This window comes from Globicephala melas, chromosome 10 (assembly GCF_963455315.2).
Source record: "Globicephala melas chromosome 10, mGloMel1.2, whole genome shotgun sequence".
In the NCBI taxonomy this organism is placed as follows: Eukaryota; Metazoa; Chordata; class Mammalia; order Artiodactyla; family Delphinidae; genus Globicephala; species Globicephala melas.
Genome location: NC_083323.1, coordinates 31,594,072 through 31,609,238, shown reverse-complemented (window position 1 = coordinate 31,609,238; position 15,167 = coordinate 31,594,072). Strand labels below are relative to the sequence as shown.

The following is a 15,167-nucleotide window of genomic DNA, read 5'->3' as shown; positions in this document are numbered from 1 at the left end:
ACAGAGATCTGGAATTGATGGACCTTCAGAGTCTGGAGTGGGTTGATGGTGGGGGAAGACTATTGTTTGGTTGGCATGTAGAATCACTTTCATTGGAGCACTCAGTTGGCTGTCTCTTTTTGACACAAAGAGATATCACTAATGGGTTGGCTTACAAAAACATTCATTGAGTTGAAATGTTTATATCACTAATGGGTTGGCTTACAAAAACATATTCATTGAGTTGAAATGTTGATTAAATGAGGTTACAACCAATTACTTGTTGCCATGGCTCCAAAAATCTTTTCCTAAGAGTGTGGGAACTTGTTTTATACTTAAGGGGCATAATGAATTGGGTAAGATAACTTAAAGATTTGTTGTCAGAAGAGAAGATTTTTAAGGTTGGAGAGGTAAGAGCATTTTTAACATAGGTAGAAAGTTCATAAGAAAGTGATTAAGTAAATGAAAGAAGAGATGATTGATAGTGAGATTAGAGGTATAGAGCTCAGGTTTGGCCTGAGATAGATGGAGACACCACTTATGGTTACAGGAAGGATGGAAATGAACATGAATGTGGATGTTGGTAGGTTTAGTAGCGGAGAATGGAAGGAAATCTTGTTTTATTGTTTTAGTTTTCTCTGAAAATTTGCAAGTGTGGTCACCTGCTGAAAGTGACATGGGTCAAAATTTTGAGAAAGGTAGTCAAGATTCAAAATAGTCAAAGAGAGTGGGAGTGAGCCTACCAAAGAAACCTAGGAATCCTCAGCAGTCTTAAGGATCAGTTTGAAGTTGATCACGAGTTTATGATGATATTAATCTATTTTGCTTTGGGACTTTCTAGTAGTGCTTTTGCTGCTCACATAAATAAAGACGAAGCATATATGTGGTAGAATACATCCAAAGCCAGGGTTCTAACTAAAAGAAAGGCAAAAAAGGAGGGGTGGGTAAATACACAGAGTTTTGGCAAATAAAATAATGATTTGTGTAGTTCAAGCTCAATGAAAAATAGGATATTGCCAATGAAATAAACATACTTATATTAATTACATTAATTATGTTTTATATGTATAAAAAAGGAACACTTGTGACCTTAGGTATAACTGCTTTAAGTATAGTCCTAAGCATACTTTTTTTAAACTTTTTTTAATTTGAAATATAGTTGATTTACAGTATTGTGTTAATTTCATAGAAAACAAACTTATGGCTTCCAAAGGGAAAGGGGAGGGAAGGGTGGGATAAATTAGGAGTATAGGATTAACAGATACAAACTACTATACATAAAATAGATAAACAACAGGAAACTATATTCAATATATTGTAATAACCTATAATAGAAAATAATCTGAAAATATGTATAAAACTAAACATGCTGTTTTTTAATGGTGATAATTTTCTGAAGATCTCTGAACAAGATACATAGATCAAAGGAGTATCTGAAGTACCAGATACCACGTTAAGCACTTATTAAATAAGATGTCATATGTATCTCAACAATATTAGTAAGTAGTTATTAATCCCTGATTTATTTATAATGAAATGAAGTCACGAGGTGATATGAATAGTTTTCCTTATGTTATATAACAAGAAGTGAAACAGATTTGCCTCCAAACTCTTGGCTTATTCCACTACCATCCTTCCTTTTTTTTTTTTTTAATTTATTTACTTATTTGTTTTTATTTTTGGCTGTGTTGGGTCTTCTTTGCTTTGCGCGGGCTTTCTCTTGTTGGCGGCGAGCAGGGGCTACTCTTTGTTGTGGTGCCCGGGCTTCTCATTGTCATGGCATCTCGTTGCAGAGCATGGGCTCTAGGTGCGCAGGCTTCAGTAGTTGTGGCACGTGGGCTCAGTAGTTTGCGGGCTTTGCGGGCTCTAGAGCACAGGCTCAGTAGTTGTGGTGCACGGGCTTAGTTGCTCCGCGGCATGAGGGATCTTCCCGGACCAGGGCTCGAACCCATGTCCCCTGCATTGGCAGGCAGATTCATAACCACTGCGCCCCTAGGGAAGCCCCCTCGTTCCTTTTAAGGAGAGTTTACATCACTGGAAGAAGGATATTATGTTCGTTACAGTAAACTTGGTTGGCATACGTCAATAGAGAGCATACTAGAACTTCTGAGTAAGTTAATCATTGAGACATTTCTTATTCAAAAAACAGATTTTTTTGAGAGATGGTTTTTCTTTTTTGTGTAGCTTACGCATCAGTCTGTGATGCATCTTTGGTTGAATTTAAAACTTTTAATTTTTTCCGGTGAAATTGCCTTAGGGCATCCATGAATTAATAGGGAATATATTTTTTTTTAAAGGATCTTGTATTTAGAAACAAATCTCTGTTTCACAGCTAGCTGGTTGTTTTTAAATCAAGCATTTCTGGGAAGTGGAAACTGAATTATGCACTCTTAATGTTTTACCTTTTTGATTAAAAAGAAAACACTAAAATTTCAGACATATAAGTTGATATGATACTGAGCAATTTGATGGTAGTGCTTTTCTTCAGATTCCGTCTTTTGTATTATTATAAGTTATTAATTTGTGATTCATGGAGAAAGTATTCTTTTCACTGTATTTACATTTCTACATCGATTTTTACTAATAAAGTATAAAATAGGCATTCCTTCCTCTCAAACTGTTAGAGGACTCTCAAACTTCTGAAGTTTATTCCATTAGGTACTATAAAACAAATCAGGGTAATGAAATATGGAAGCAGATGTCCATAGAAACAGATGTCCTAATGACAACCAACTTTTTTCTTTCCATAAGTTATTTGTGTGCTAGTTATTTGTGTCTTATCTTTTGTAATGGCTTTGTAATTGGAAACCATATGCCATCCCATTTTCAAAATGGCAAAAAGTCTAAGCATTTTGTGATGTTTATTTCTAACACAGTGCACAGCGTTAGAATTTTAGAAATTCTTATAGAATAAAAGACTGTTGATTTAAAGGGACCAGGTTTATTTTTATACATATACTAAGTCTCCGTTAATTGTATGTGACCCATCAGAATACTATGCAAAGTAACGCTGAAGTAATGTATAGAAGTAGTCTACTGTCTTGTCTGAAATGTACCTTATCAATTTCCAGTATTACAGATAGTAGTAAAATAATAAAAACTGATATGTTTGGCTATTTTATCAACCTACAATTTGTAGTTTTATTAAAACCTAATATATTTTACTCTCAATTTATTTTTACCACAAGCACATAAGTTAGATATATAAAAATTACTGTTTTTTATTTTAGATATATTTTCAAAAAATATTTTTTATTTATTGATAATTGAATGAGCCTTAGGTATAAGTTCTAGCATTCAAGAAGTCTTCATTCCACCTTGCTGACATACCTCCTCATGTTTGTTGTTACCATCCTTAAGCATCCTTCTTTATGTTTAAATCAATATCCATTATAGTATTATTAAAAATGGTCCACCAGTACATTATCCAAATTCAGTGATATAATATTTGGATTTGACTGTTTATGTGCATATATTTTTTAATTTAATAAAATGTCTTTTTTTTCTTTGTAGGCACTTTGTTTAATGGCATTACCGTTTATTCCTGCATCAAACCTTTTTTTCCCAGTTGGATTTGTTGTTGCTGAGAGAGTATTATATGTTCCTAGCATGGGGTTCTGTATTTTGGTAGCCCATGGATGGCAGAAAATATCAAACAAAAGGTGAATTAAAATGTTAGTGCATTTAATGCTTATTAACTATAGAATTCAGTATGATACATTTAAGTATTTAAAATGTTTATTTAGTTTTTATGTCATATTTTATACCTTCTTGTTTTTCACATTGACAGTCTCCTCATTGTCTGTAATTCAGGTTAGGAAAGCTACATGACCCCTACCTCATCCTGTGGTCTTCCTCATATTTATATAATTTTATTTTACAGCCTGAGACATAACAAACTTTCAGTCAGACCCAAATGCAAAATAGAATATTATTGAGACTAAAGTTTCAGGTGATCATTGCTACTTCCATATGCAGTGAACTCAGATAACAGTCTTCTTCCTTAAGTGAGTTATATCAGGTTAATATATGTAAAATGCATATAGAAGGCAATCTGTAATTTCTTGCTTCATCGTAACCACCATGTCCTAATTACCTTAAACCAATAGTTAAGGAACAGAATAGTCACTATCTCCTTTTTCTTACTTTCCAGTCACCCTTCAACCCACAGAATTCTGACTTCTCTCTACGTCACTTTACTAACATGTAACAAATTTCCTCTCATAGCTAAATCCAGTCAATGCTTTTATTTAAATTTTATTTCCCTGGCATGTATAAAAAGTCTCAGTCCTGATTCTCTTCCACATTTGTTCATTTCTGCTCAGTTTTCAGATTCTCCCTGCTGCACCTGCTCTTTAAATATTTTTTATTTCTCAGAGTTTTACTAATAGCCATTTTCCTCACATTGCATGTTCTCCCTGGATGATCTCATCCATGATTACAATTTTCAATGCCATCTACCAAACCTTTTCTCTTAGCTTCTATCCATATATCCAGTTATACTCACTACCAATTTTGGAGTGCCTATCACGTACCAACTCCAGGATACATTCTTTAGATTTTTCTCATTTAATCTTGACACTCCTTAATTCCATTTTGCACATTTGAAAATTGAAGCTCATACAAGTTACCTGAATTACACAAGACCATGCAGCTAGTCAACAGCAGAGTCTTGATTCAGATTTACACCTGACTACTTCCAATGTCCATGTTCCTTCTGATCCACACACTATTATCCTGGTTAAGTGGATCTATCAAAATGAAAGAAATTGAACTCTGTTACTGAGACAAAAAGCACAGACTCAGAGAACATTAATACTATTAATACTAAATAAGATCATAGGGATTATTGAATTATAACCATCATTTTAATTTTTTTAAATTTTTTTGAATTTTATTTTATTTTTTTATACAGCAGGTTCTTATTAGTTATCCACTTTATAGATATTAGTGTATATATGTCATCGCCAATCTCCCAATTCATCACACCACATCCCCCATCCCCACTCCCCACTGTTTACCCCCTGTTGGTTTCCATACGTTTGTTCTCTATATCTGTGTCTCAGTTTCTGCCCTGCAAACCGGTTCATCTGTGCCATTTTTCTAGGTTCCACATATATGCGTTAATATACGATATTTGTTTTTCTCTTTCTGACTTACCTCACTCTGTATGACAGTCTCTAGATTCATGCACGTCTCTACATATGACCCAATTTCGTTCCTTTTTATGGCTGAGTAATATTCCATTGTATATATGTACCACATCTTTATCCATTCATCTGTCGATCGGCATTTAGGTTGCTTCCATGACGTAGCTGTTGTAAATAGTGCTGCAGTGAACATTGGGGTGCATGCGTCTTTTTTTTTGTTTTGTTTTAATGCAAATTTAATATACAGTAGTTAAATTAATCATTTTTCTCAGTTTTTTTTAACATCTTTATTGGAGTATAATTGCTTCACATTGCTGTGTTAGTTTCTGCTTTATAACAAAGTGAATCAATTATACATATACATAAGTTCCCATTTCTCTTCCCTCTTGCGTCTCCCTCCCTCCCACCCTCCTATCCCATCCCTCTAGGTGGTCACAGAGCACCAAGCTGATCTCCCTGTGCTATGCAGCTGCTTGCCACTACCTATCTATTTTACGTTTGGTAGTGTATATGTCCATGCCAGTCTCTCACTTTGTCACAGCTTACCCTTCCCCCTGCCCGTATCCTCAAGTCCATTCTCTAGTAGGTCTGTGTCTTTCTTCCTGTCTTGCCACTAGGTTCTTCATGACCATTTTTTTTCTTAGATTCCATATATATGTGTTAGCGTATGGTATTTGTTTTTCTCTTTCTGACTTATTTCACTCTGTATAACAGACTCTAGGTCCATCCACCTCACTACAAATAACCCAATTTCGTTTCTTTTTATGGCTCAGTAGTATTCCATTGTATATATGTGCCACATCTTCTTTATCCATTCATCTGTTGATGGACACTTAGGTTGCTTCCATGTCCTGGCCAGTGTAAATAGAGCTGCAATGAACATTTTGGTACATGTCTCTTGTTGAATTATGGTTTCCTCAGGGTATATGCCCAGTAGTGGGATTGCTGGGTCATATGTTAGTTCTATTTTTAGTTTTTTAAGGAATCTCCATACTGTTCTCCATAGTGGCTGTATCAATTTACATTCCCACCAACAGTGCAAGAGGGTTCCCTTTTCTCCACACCCTCTCCAGCATTTCTTGTTTTTAGCTTTTCTGATGATGCCCATTCTAACTGGTGTGCGGTGACACCTCATTGTAGTTTTGATTTGCATTTCTCTAATAATTTGTGATGTTGAACAGCTTTTCATGTGCTTCTTGGCCATCTGTATGTCTTTTTTGGAGAAATGTCTATTTAGGTGTTCTGCCCATTTTTGGATTGGGTTGTTTGGTTTTTTAATATTGAGCTGCATGAACTGTTTATATATTCTGGAGATTAATCCTTTGTCCGTTGATTCATTTGCAAATATTTTCTCCCATTTTGAGGGTTGTATGTGCATCTTGTTTATGGTTTCCTTTGCTGTGCAAAAGCTTTGAAGTTTCATTAGGTCCCATTTGTTTATTGTTGTTTTTATTGCCATTACTCTAGGAGGTGGATCAAAAAAGATCTTGCTGTGATTTATGACAAAGAGTGTTCTTCCTATGTTTTCCTCTAAGAGTTTTATAGTGTCCGGTCTCACATTTAGGTCTCGAATCCATTTTTTTTTTTTTTTTGCGGGCCTCTCACTGTTGTGGCCTCTCCTGTCATGGAGCACAGGCTCCGGACACGCAGGCTCAGCGGCCATGGCTCACAGGCCCAGCCACTCTGCGGCATGTGGGATCCTTCTGGACCGGGCCATGAACCTGTGTCCCCTGCATCGGCAGGCGGACTCTCAACCACTGCGCCACCAGGGAAGCCCTCTAATCCATTTTGAGTTTATTTTTGTGTATGGTGTTAGGGAGTGTTCTAATTTCACTCTTTTACATGTAGCTGTCCAGTTTTCCCAGCACCACTTATTGAAGAGGCTGTCTTTTCTCCATTGTATATTCTTGCATCCTTTGTCATAGATTAGTTGACCCTAGGTGCGTGGATTTATCTTTGGGCTTTCTGTCCTGTTGCATTGATCTATATTTCTGTTTTTGTGCCATAACCATATTGTCTTGATTACTGTAGCTTTGTAGTATAGTCTGAAGTCAGGGAGTCTGATTCCTCCAGCTCTGTTTTTTTCCCTCAGGACTGCTGTGGCTATTCAGCATCTTTTGTGTCTCCATATAAATTTTAAGATTTTTTTGTTCTAGTTCTAGTAAAAAATGCCAATGGTAATTTGATAGGGATTGCATTGAATCTGTAGATTGCTTTGGATAGTATAGTCATTTTCACAATATTGATTCTTCCAATCCAAGAACATGGTATATCTCTCCATCTGTTGGTATCATCTTTAATTTCTTTCATCAGTGTCTTATAGTCTTCTGAATATGAGTCTTTTGTCTCCCTAGGTAGGTTTATTCCTAGGTGTTGTATTCTTTTTGTTGCAGGGGTAAATGGGATTGTTTCCTTAATTTCTCTTTCAGATTTTTCATCATTAGTGTATCAGAATACAAGAGATTTCTGTGCATTAATTTTGTGTCCTGCAACTTTACCAAATTCATTGATTAGCTCTTGTAGTTTTCTGGTGGCATCTTTAGGATTCTCTATGTATAGTATCATGTCATCTGCAAACAGTGACAGTTTTACTTCGTCTTTTCCAATTTGTATTCCTTTTATTCTTTTTCTTCTCTGATTGCCGTGGCTAGGACTTCCAAAACTATGTTGAATATAGTGGTGAGAGGGGACATCCTTGTCTTGTTCCTGGTCTTGCAGGAAATGCTTTCAGGTTTTCACCATTGAGAATGATGTTTGCTGTGGGTTTGTCGTATATGACCTTTATGATGTTGAGGTAGGTTCCCTCTGTGCCCACTTTCTGGAGAGTTTTTATCATAAATGGGGTGTTGAATTTTGTCAAATGCTTTTTCTACATCTATTGAGATGATCATATGGTTTTCTTCAATTTGTTAATATGGTGTATCACATTGATTGATTTGCGTATATTGAAGAATCCTTGCATCTCTGGGATATATCCCACTTGATCATGGTGTGTGATCCTTTTAATGTGTTGTTGGATTTTGTTTGCTAGTATTTTGTTGAAGGTTTTTGCATTTATATTCATCAGTGATATTGGCCCGTAATTTTCTTTTTTAGTAGTATCTTTGGTTTTGGTATCAGGGTGATGGTGGCCTCATAGAATGAGTTTGGCAGTGTTCCTTCCTCTGCAATTTTTTGGAAGAGTTTGAGAAGGTTGGGTGTTAGCTCTTCTCTAAATGTTTGATAGAATTCACCTGTGAAGCCATCTGGTCCTGGACTTCTGTTTGTTGGAAGATTTTTAATCACAGTTTCAATTTTATTACTTGTGATTGGTCTGTTCATATTTTCTATTTCTTCCTGGTTCAGTCTTGGAAGGTTATACCTTTCTATGAATTTGTCCATTTCTTCCAGGTTGTCCATTTTATTGGCATAGAGTTGCTTGTAGTTGTCTCGTAGGATGCTTTGTATTTCTGTGCTGTCTGTTGTAACTTCTCCTATTTCATGTCTAATTTTATTGATTTGAGTCCTCTCCCTCTTTTTCTTTTTTTTTTTTTTTTTTGTGGTACGCGGGCCTCTCACTGTTGTGGCCTCTCCTGTTGCGGAGCACAGGCTGCGGACGCCCAGGCTCAGCGGCCGTGGCTCACGGGCCCAGCCGCTCCGCGGCATGTGGGATCTTCCCGGACTGGGGCACGAACCCGTGTCCCTTGCATCGGCAGGTGGACTCTCAACCACTGCGCCACCTGGGAAGCCCTCCCTCCTTTTCTTGATGAGTCTGGCTAATGGTTTATCAATTTTGTTTATCTTCTCAAAGAACCAGATTTAGCTTTATTGATCTTTGCTATTGTTTTCTTTGTTTCTATTTCATTTATTTCTGCTCTGCTCTTAATGATTTCTTTCCTTCTGCTAAGTTTGGATTTTGTTTGTTCTTCTTTCTCTAGTTCCTTTAAGTGTAAGGTTAGATTATTTATTTGAGATTTTTCTTGTTTCTTGAGGTAGGCTTGCATTGCTATAAACTTCCCTCTTAGACAGCTTTTGCTGCATCCTGTAGTTTTTGGGTCATCCTGTTTTCATTGTCATTTGACTCTAGTTATTTTTTGATTTCCTCTTTGATTTCTTCAGTGATCTCTTGGTTATATAGTAACGTATTGTTTGGCCTCCATGTGTTTGTGTTTTTTACGGTTTTTTCCCCTGTAATTCATTTCTAATCTCATAACGCTGTCGTGAGAAAACATGCTTGATATGATTTCAATTTTCTTAAATTTACTGAGGCTTGATTTGTGACCCAAGATGTGATCTATCCTGGAGAATGTTCCATGCACACTTGAGAAGAATGTGTAATCTGCTGCTTTTGGATGGAATGTCCTATAAATATCAATTAAATCTGTTTGATCTATTGTGTCATTTAAAGCTTGTGTTTCCTTATTAATTTTGTTTGGATGATCTGTCCATTGGTGAAGTGAGGTGTTAAAGTCCCCCTCTATTACTGTGTTACTGTTGATTTCCTCTTTTATAGCTGTTAGCAGTTTCCTTATGTATTGAGGTGCTCCTATGTTGGGTGCATGTATATTTCTAATTGTTATATCTTCTTCTTGGATTCGTCCCTTGATCATTATGTGGTGTCCTTCCTTGCCTCTTGTAACATTCTTCATTTTAAAGTATTTTGTCTGATATGAGTATTGCTACTCCAGCTTTCTTTTGATTTCCATTTACATGGAATATCTTTTTCCATCCCCTCACTTTCAGTCTGAATGTGTCCCTAGGTCTGAAGTGGGTCTCTTGTATACGGCATATATATGGGTCTTGTTTTTGTATCCATTCAGCAGGCCTATGTCTTTTGGTTGGAGCATTAAATCCATTCACGTTTAAGATAATTATCGATATGTATTTTCCTATTACCATTTTCTTAATTTTGGGGGGTTTGTTTTTGTTGGTCCTTTTCTTCTCTTGTGTTTCCCACTTAGAGAAGTTCCTTTAGCATTTGTTGTAGAGCTGGTTTGGTGGTGCTGAGTTCTCTTAGCCATTGCTTGTCTGTAAAGCTTTTGATTTCTCCATGGAATCTGAATGAGATCCTTGCTGGGTAGAGTGATCTTGGTTGTAGGTTTTTCCCTTTCATCACTTTAAGTATATCATGCCACTCCCCTCTGGCTTGTAGAGTTTCTGCTCAGAAATCAGCTCTTAAACTTATGGGAGTTCCCTTATATGTTATTTGTTGTTTTTCCCTTCCTGCTTTCAGTAATTTTTCTTTGTCTTTAATTTTTGCCAATTTGATTAATATGTCTCTCGTCTTGTGTCTCCTTGGGTTTATCCTGTATGGGACTCTGCGCTTCCTGGACTTGGGTGGCTATTTTCTTTCCCATGTTAGGGAATTTTTCGACTATAATCTCTTCAAATATTTTCTCAGGTCCCTTCTCTCTCTCTTCTCCTTCTGGCACCCCTGTAATGCGAATGTTGTTGTGTTTAGTGTTGTCCCAGAGGTCTCTTAGGCTGTCTTCATTTCTTTTCATTCCTTTTTCTTTATTCTGCTCCACAGCAGTGAATTCCACCATTCTGTCTTCCAGGTCACTTATCCGTACTTCTGCCTCAGTTATTCTGCTATTGATTCCTTCTAGTGTAGTTTTCATTTCAGTTATTGTATTGTTCATCTCTGTTTGCTTGTTCTTTAATTCTTCTAGGTCTTTGTTAAACATTTCTTGCATCTTCTCGATCTTTGCCTCCATTCTTTTTCCGAGGTCCTGGATCATCTTCACTATCATTATTCTGAATTCTTTTTCTGGAAGGTTGCCTATCTCCACTTCATTTAGTTGTTTTTCTGGGGTTTTATCTTGTTCCTTCATCTGGTACATAGCCCTCTGCCTTTTCATTTTGTCTATCTTTCTGTGAATGTGGTTTTTGTTCCACAGGCTGTAGGATTGTAGTTTTTCTTGCTTCTGGTGGATGAGGCTGTCTCAGAGGCTTTGCAAGTTTCCTGATGGGAGAGGCTGGTGATGGGTAGAGTTCAGTAAAACTTTAATCTGCTTCTCTACTGATGGGTGGTGCTGGGTTTCCTCCCTGTTGGTTGTTTGGCCTGAGGCCACCCAACACTGGAGCCTACTCAGCTCTTTGGTGGGGTAATGGCGGTAATGGAGGTCTCTCGCCAAGGGGTACTTCCCAGAACTTCTGCTGCCAGTGTCCTTGTCCTCACGGTGAGCCACAGCCTCACCCTGCCTCTGCAGGAGACCCTCCAGCACTAGCAGATAGGTCTGGTTCAGTCTCCTATGGGGTCACTCCTCCTTCCCCTGTGTCCCAGTGCACACACTACTTCGTGTGTGCCCTCCAAGAGTAGAGTGTCTGTTTCCCTCAGTCGTGTCGGAGTCCTTCAGTCAAATCCCACTAACCTTCAAAGTCTGATGCTCTAGGAATTCCTTTCCCGTTGCTGGATCCCCAGGTTGGGAAGCCTGACGTGGGGCTTAGAACCTTCTCTCCAGTGGGTGGACTTCTGTGGTATAAGTATTCTCCAGTTTGTGAGTCACCTACCCAGCAGTTATGGGATTTGATTTTATTGTGATCGCGCCCCCCCCCACTGTCTCATTGGCTTCTCATTTGTCTTTGGATATGGGGTATCTTTTTTGGTGACTTCCAGTGTCTTCCTGTTGGTGATTGTTCAGCAGTTAGTTGTGATTCCAGTGTTCTCACAAGAGGGGGTGAGAGCACATCCTTCTACTCTGCCATCTTGAACTGATCTCTGCATAACCATCATTTTTAACTGAGAAATTCAGTCCCAAGTGATTAACCTAAAGCTATATAAGTAATTTACATCTATTTCATAGAGTTAATTTTACTATGACTTTTAATAAATAATTCTACTTTAAAGTGTAAAATTCTTCAAGAATACCGTGATAATCTGTGGTGTTTATTGTAAAACAATAATGTTTTTAAATATAGCCGGGGATAAGATTGACCCTTTATAAACACTACTAATATGGAAGTTATAGGTAAATGGTACAAAAGAACTCTAAATATAAAAATTCACAATTAAAAATTGGTTTTATCAATTTTTTGTCATTAAATCAAAACAAAATTTTTGAAATAAAGGCAAATATTGAAATATTTAATGTAATTGAAGAGTGAAGTATAAGTGTATAAGTGTTCATAATATTTAATTTTTTCGGTGTTGTTCCCTCTCAAGTTGGATGATTATTAGAACAATCCCTAATCTTTAGAATAAATTCAAACATTATATTTAGAGATATTTAGCATATTTCTTACCTCTGTTTTGGTGATGTAGACAATGTTTCTTTTGTTCTGCTTTTTTTTTTCTTAAATAGTGTATTAAAAAAGTTATCCTGGGTTTGTCTGTCTATGGTGATACTCACTCATGCCTTAAAAACACTCCATAGAAATTGGGATTGGGAGTCTGAATATACGCTGTTTATGTCAGCCTTGAAGGTAAAGTATTATTCAGAATATGTCATCAATTATTTCTTATAGCCATCCCTGATACAGTGTTTTAACTTTACTTTTAACTAGGCAGTTAACTGTCAATGTTAAGTACTTCACCACAAAATTAATAAAAAGAATTTTTTCTTTGTATAATATATACCATAACTAGTGCCCTGACTAGTGCTTAGGTGTATGTCTAGAGCATATGTGAATAATTGCACAAATGCTATACCGTTGTTAGACACTCAAATGATAAAATGTTTAAATATGAATGCTTTTGTTTCATTGGTTCTTAAGGTGTACCTTTTTATTTATTTAAACCTTTTAACATCTTTGAAATCAGAATAAATCTTAGAGTAAAAGGCATTTTACAATTAATTAGTGACCTTTTTTCTTTCTTAATGGTACCTAAAATAATGGTGAGCCTTATAATTGATGGCATCTTAGATTGAATGAAATAAAATACATGGCAAAAAATGGTGCCCTTCCATATGGAGAATAACCAATGGTTATAATACTGTAGGAAAGATAGGAACTGACAGAAAGGAGTGATACTGCATTTTTATAGAATGAGCAGCATAAATGAGAATAAGTCACAAAATTTGTTTTCTGCAAAAGTTATAAGCAGTGATTTTTTTTCAGATGCTCCCTGTCTTCAAATCTCTGAATTCTTAACTTCCTTTTGGCTGTTTCTGTGCTCGCCAGGGTTCCCATTACCATAAGAGACTACATAAATAGCTTTATGTCGAGCCTCAAAATAAGTCATCAGTGCAGTGTTTAAACATATTCACTTGTTCAAATTCTGTCTTTCCCAAAAGAACATAAATAATAGAGCAGGAGTTTTCAAACAGTTCTATGTTTTGATGAAATAAAAGTTTTAGTAAAATTTTAACATGTAAAGTAGATAAACTGTGGTTTTAGTATTTTAATGTTGAAAGGGAGGAGAGGGTAAACTTCATGAAGCAGTGTTCTTTTGACTTCTTCCTTATCTCCATGGAACACTCCATTCCTAATAATATACCAAACAGATATCCATGTTAATTGGAGTTGTATGTATACATACATAGACACATATATATACACATTTTTTTTCTGGAAGAAATCGGAATGATTATTTTCCAGTTTTATTGAGATATAATTGACATATAACTTTGTCTTTAAGGTGTACAATATAATGATTATATGCATGTGTGTGTGTGTGTGTGTATAAAATGACTACCAGAATAAGTTAACATCCATTACCTCATATAGTTACAGTATTGTTAACTATAGTCACCATGCTGTACGTTACATCCTCAGACCTTACTTATCTTAAAGCTAGAAGTTTGTACCTTTTTACCCACTTCATCTGTTCATGGACATTTCTATGGAGTACTCCATTCCTAATAGTATACCAAACAAAATCTGTGTTAATTAGACTCATTTTTTTTAATTTAACTAATTTCTATCTGTACTTCCATATTTAAGGTAAATAAAAATAATGCCAAATTATGGAATAATGTGGGTCATGCTCTGGAAAATGAAAAGAACTTTGAGAGAGCTTTGAAATACTTCTTACAGGCTACCCATGTTCAGCCAGGTAAGCATTATTAACTAATAAAGCTATTGTGGTAGTTTATTTTCTTTTTAAAAACATGATTATATTTGTGGAAAATAGGTAGAGTTTATTTTCAAGCTTTATTCCAACTGACTGGAATGGTACAGTGTTTGGTGCTGGCTTATTTCTGAAATGGATTTTATGTTAGGGCTATTTATATCAGTCATTTAAGGAGTCTTTTTTAAACAGAGTTGTTGGGTGGCATTGATGAGCAGTTTTAGTGAAGGGATAGATGCAAAAGCTTGATAGTGAGTTTAAGAGAGTGGGAGAAGAATAATTGGAGACAGTTGATACTAAAAACTCTTTTAAAGGGTGTTGATAAGAAATGTTGGTGCCGAGTATGGGGTCAAGAGAGGATAGTAGGATGATGGGTTTTTTTTTGTTTTTTGGGAATTTTAGGGGTTTTGTTTTAAGGTGAGAGAAACAAAGCATGTGTGTGACTAATCCATTGAAGGTGGGAAAAATAATAATTCAAGGTGGGGAACCGAAGTACTGGGTCAATGTCCTTGAACAGATGGGAATAGATAAATAGGATCTAGTGCTCAGGGTGAGGATTTCATTCAGTCAACTGAACCAATAGTTAACCTATGTTAACAGGGAAAGCAGAGTGTAGAGACATGATATAGGCAGGTGAATAATAGATGAATAGCTTCTGGAAGTTATCCTTTGTTTGCTTCTGTTTTCTCAGTGAAACAGAAAGTAAAATCAATAGTAGAGTGTGGGGAATGGAGAGGAAGTGCTGGAAATCTAAGACCAGGAGAGGGTCTGAAGTAATCATCTAGGACATAGCTTCACAAACTTTAATGTACCTGTAAATCACCTGGAGATCATATGGTTCATGTTCTGATATATAGAGATTTAGAGTAGGGCTTGAATTTCTGCATTTCTAGTAAGTTCCTAGGTGATACTTAGTCCATGAATCACGTGTTGAGAAACAAAGATCTAGGAAAATGTGTAGAGTAGGAAAATATGGTATGACTGTCAAGCAGCTCTAACACCCTACTTGAGCTTAGCAATACTTAATTACAATTAAACCAGTTGAT

At 36.2% G+C, this 15,167-nt stretch overlaps 1 protein-coding gene across 4 annotated transcripts in view; it reads left to right on the top strand.

Annotated features, from left to right (window-relative positions):
- Positions 1 to 15,167, top strand: part of TMTC3 (transmembrane O-mannosyltransferase targeting cadherins 3) — a 64,852-nt gene that overhangs the window by 32,056 nt on the left and 17,629 nt on the right. For all 4 annotated transcript variants that reach the window (XM_030856440.2, XM_060306368.1, XM_060306370.1 and 1 more), the window contains 3 exons: positions 3,493 to 3,641; positions 12,413 to 12,533; positions 13,995 to 14,106. In XM_030856440.2, coding sequence (XP_030712300.1) covers positions 3,493 to 3,641; positions 12,413 to 12,533; positions 13,995 to 14,106 — 382 coding nt within the window. The remainder of the gene's footprint in view (positions 1 to 3,492; positions 3,642 to 12,412; positions 12,534 to 13,994; positions 14,107 to 15,167) is intronic.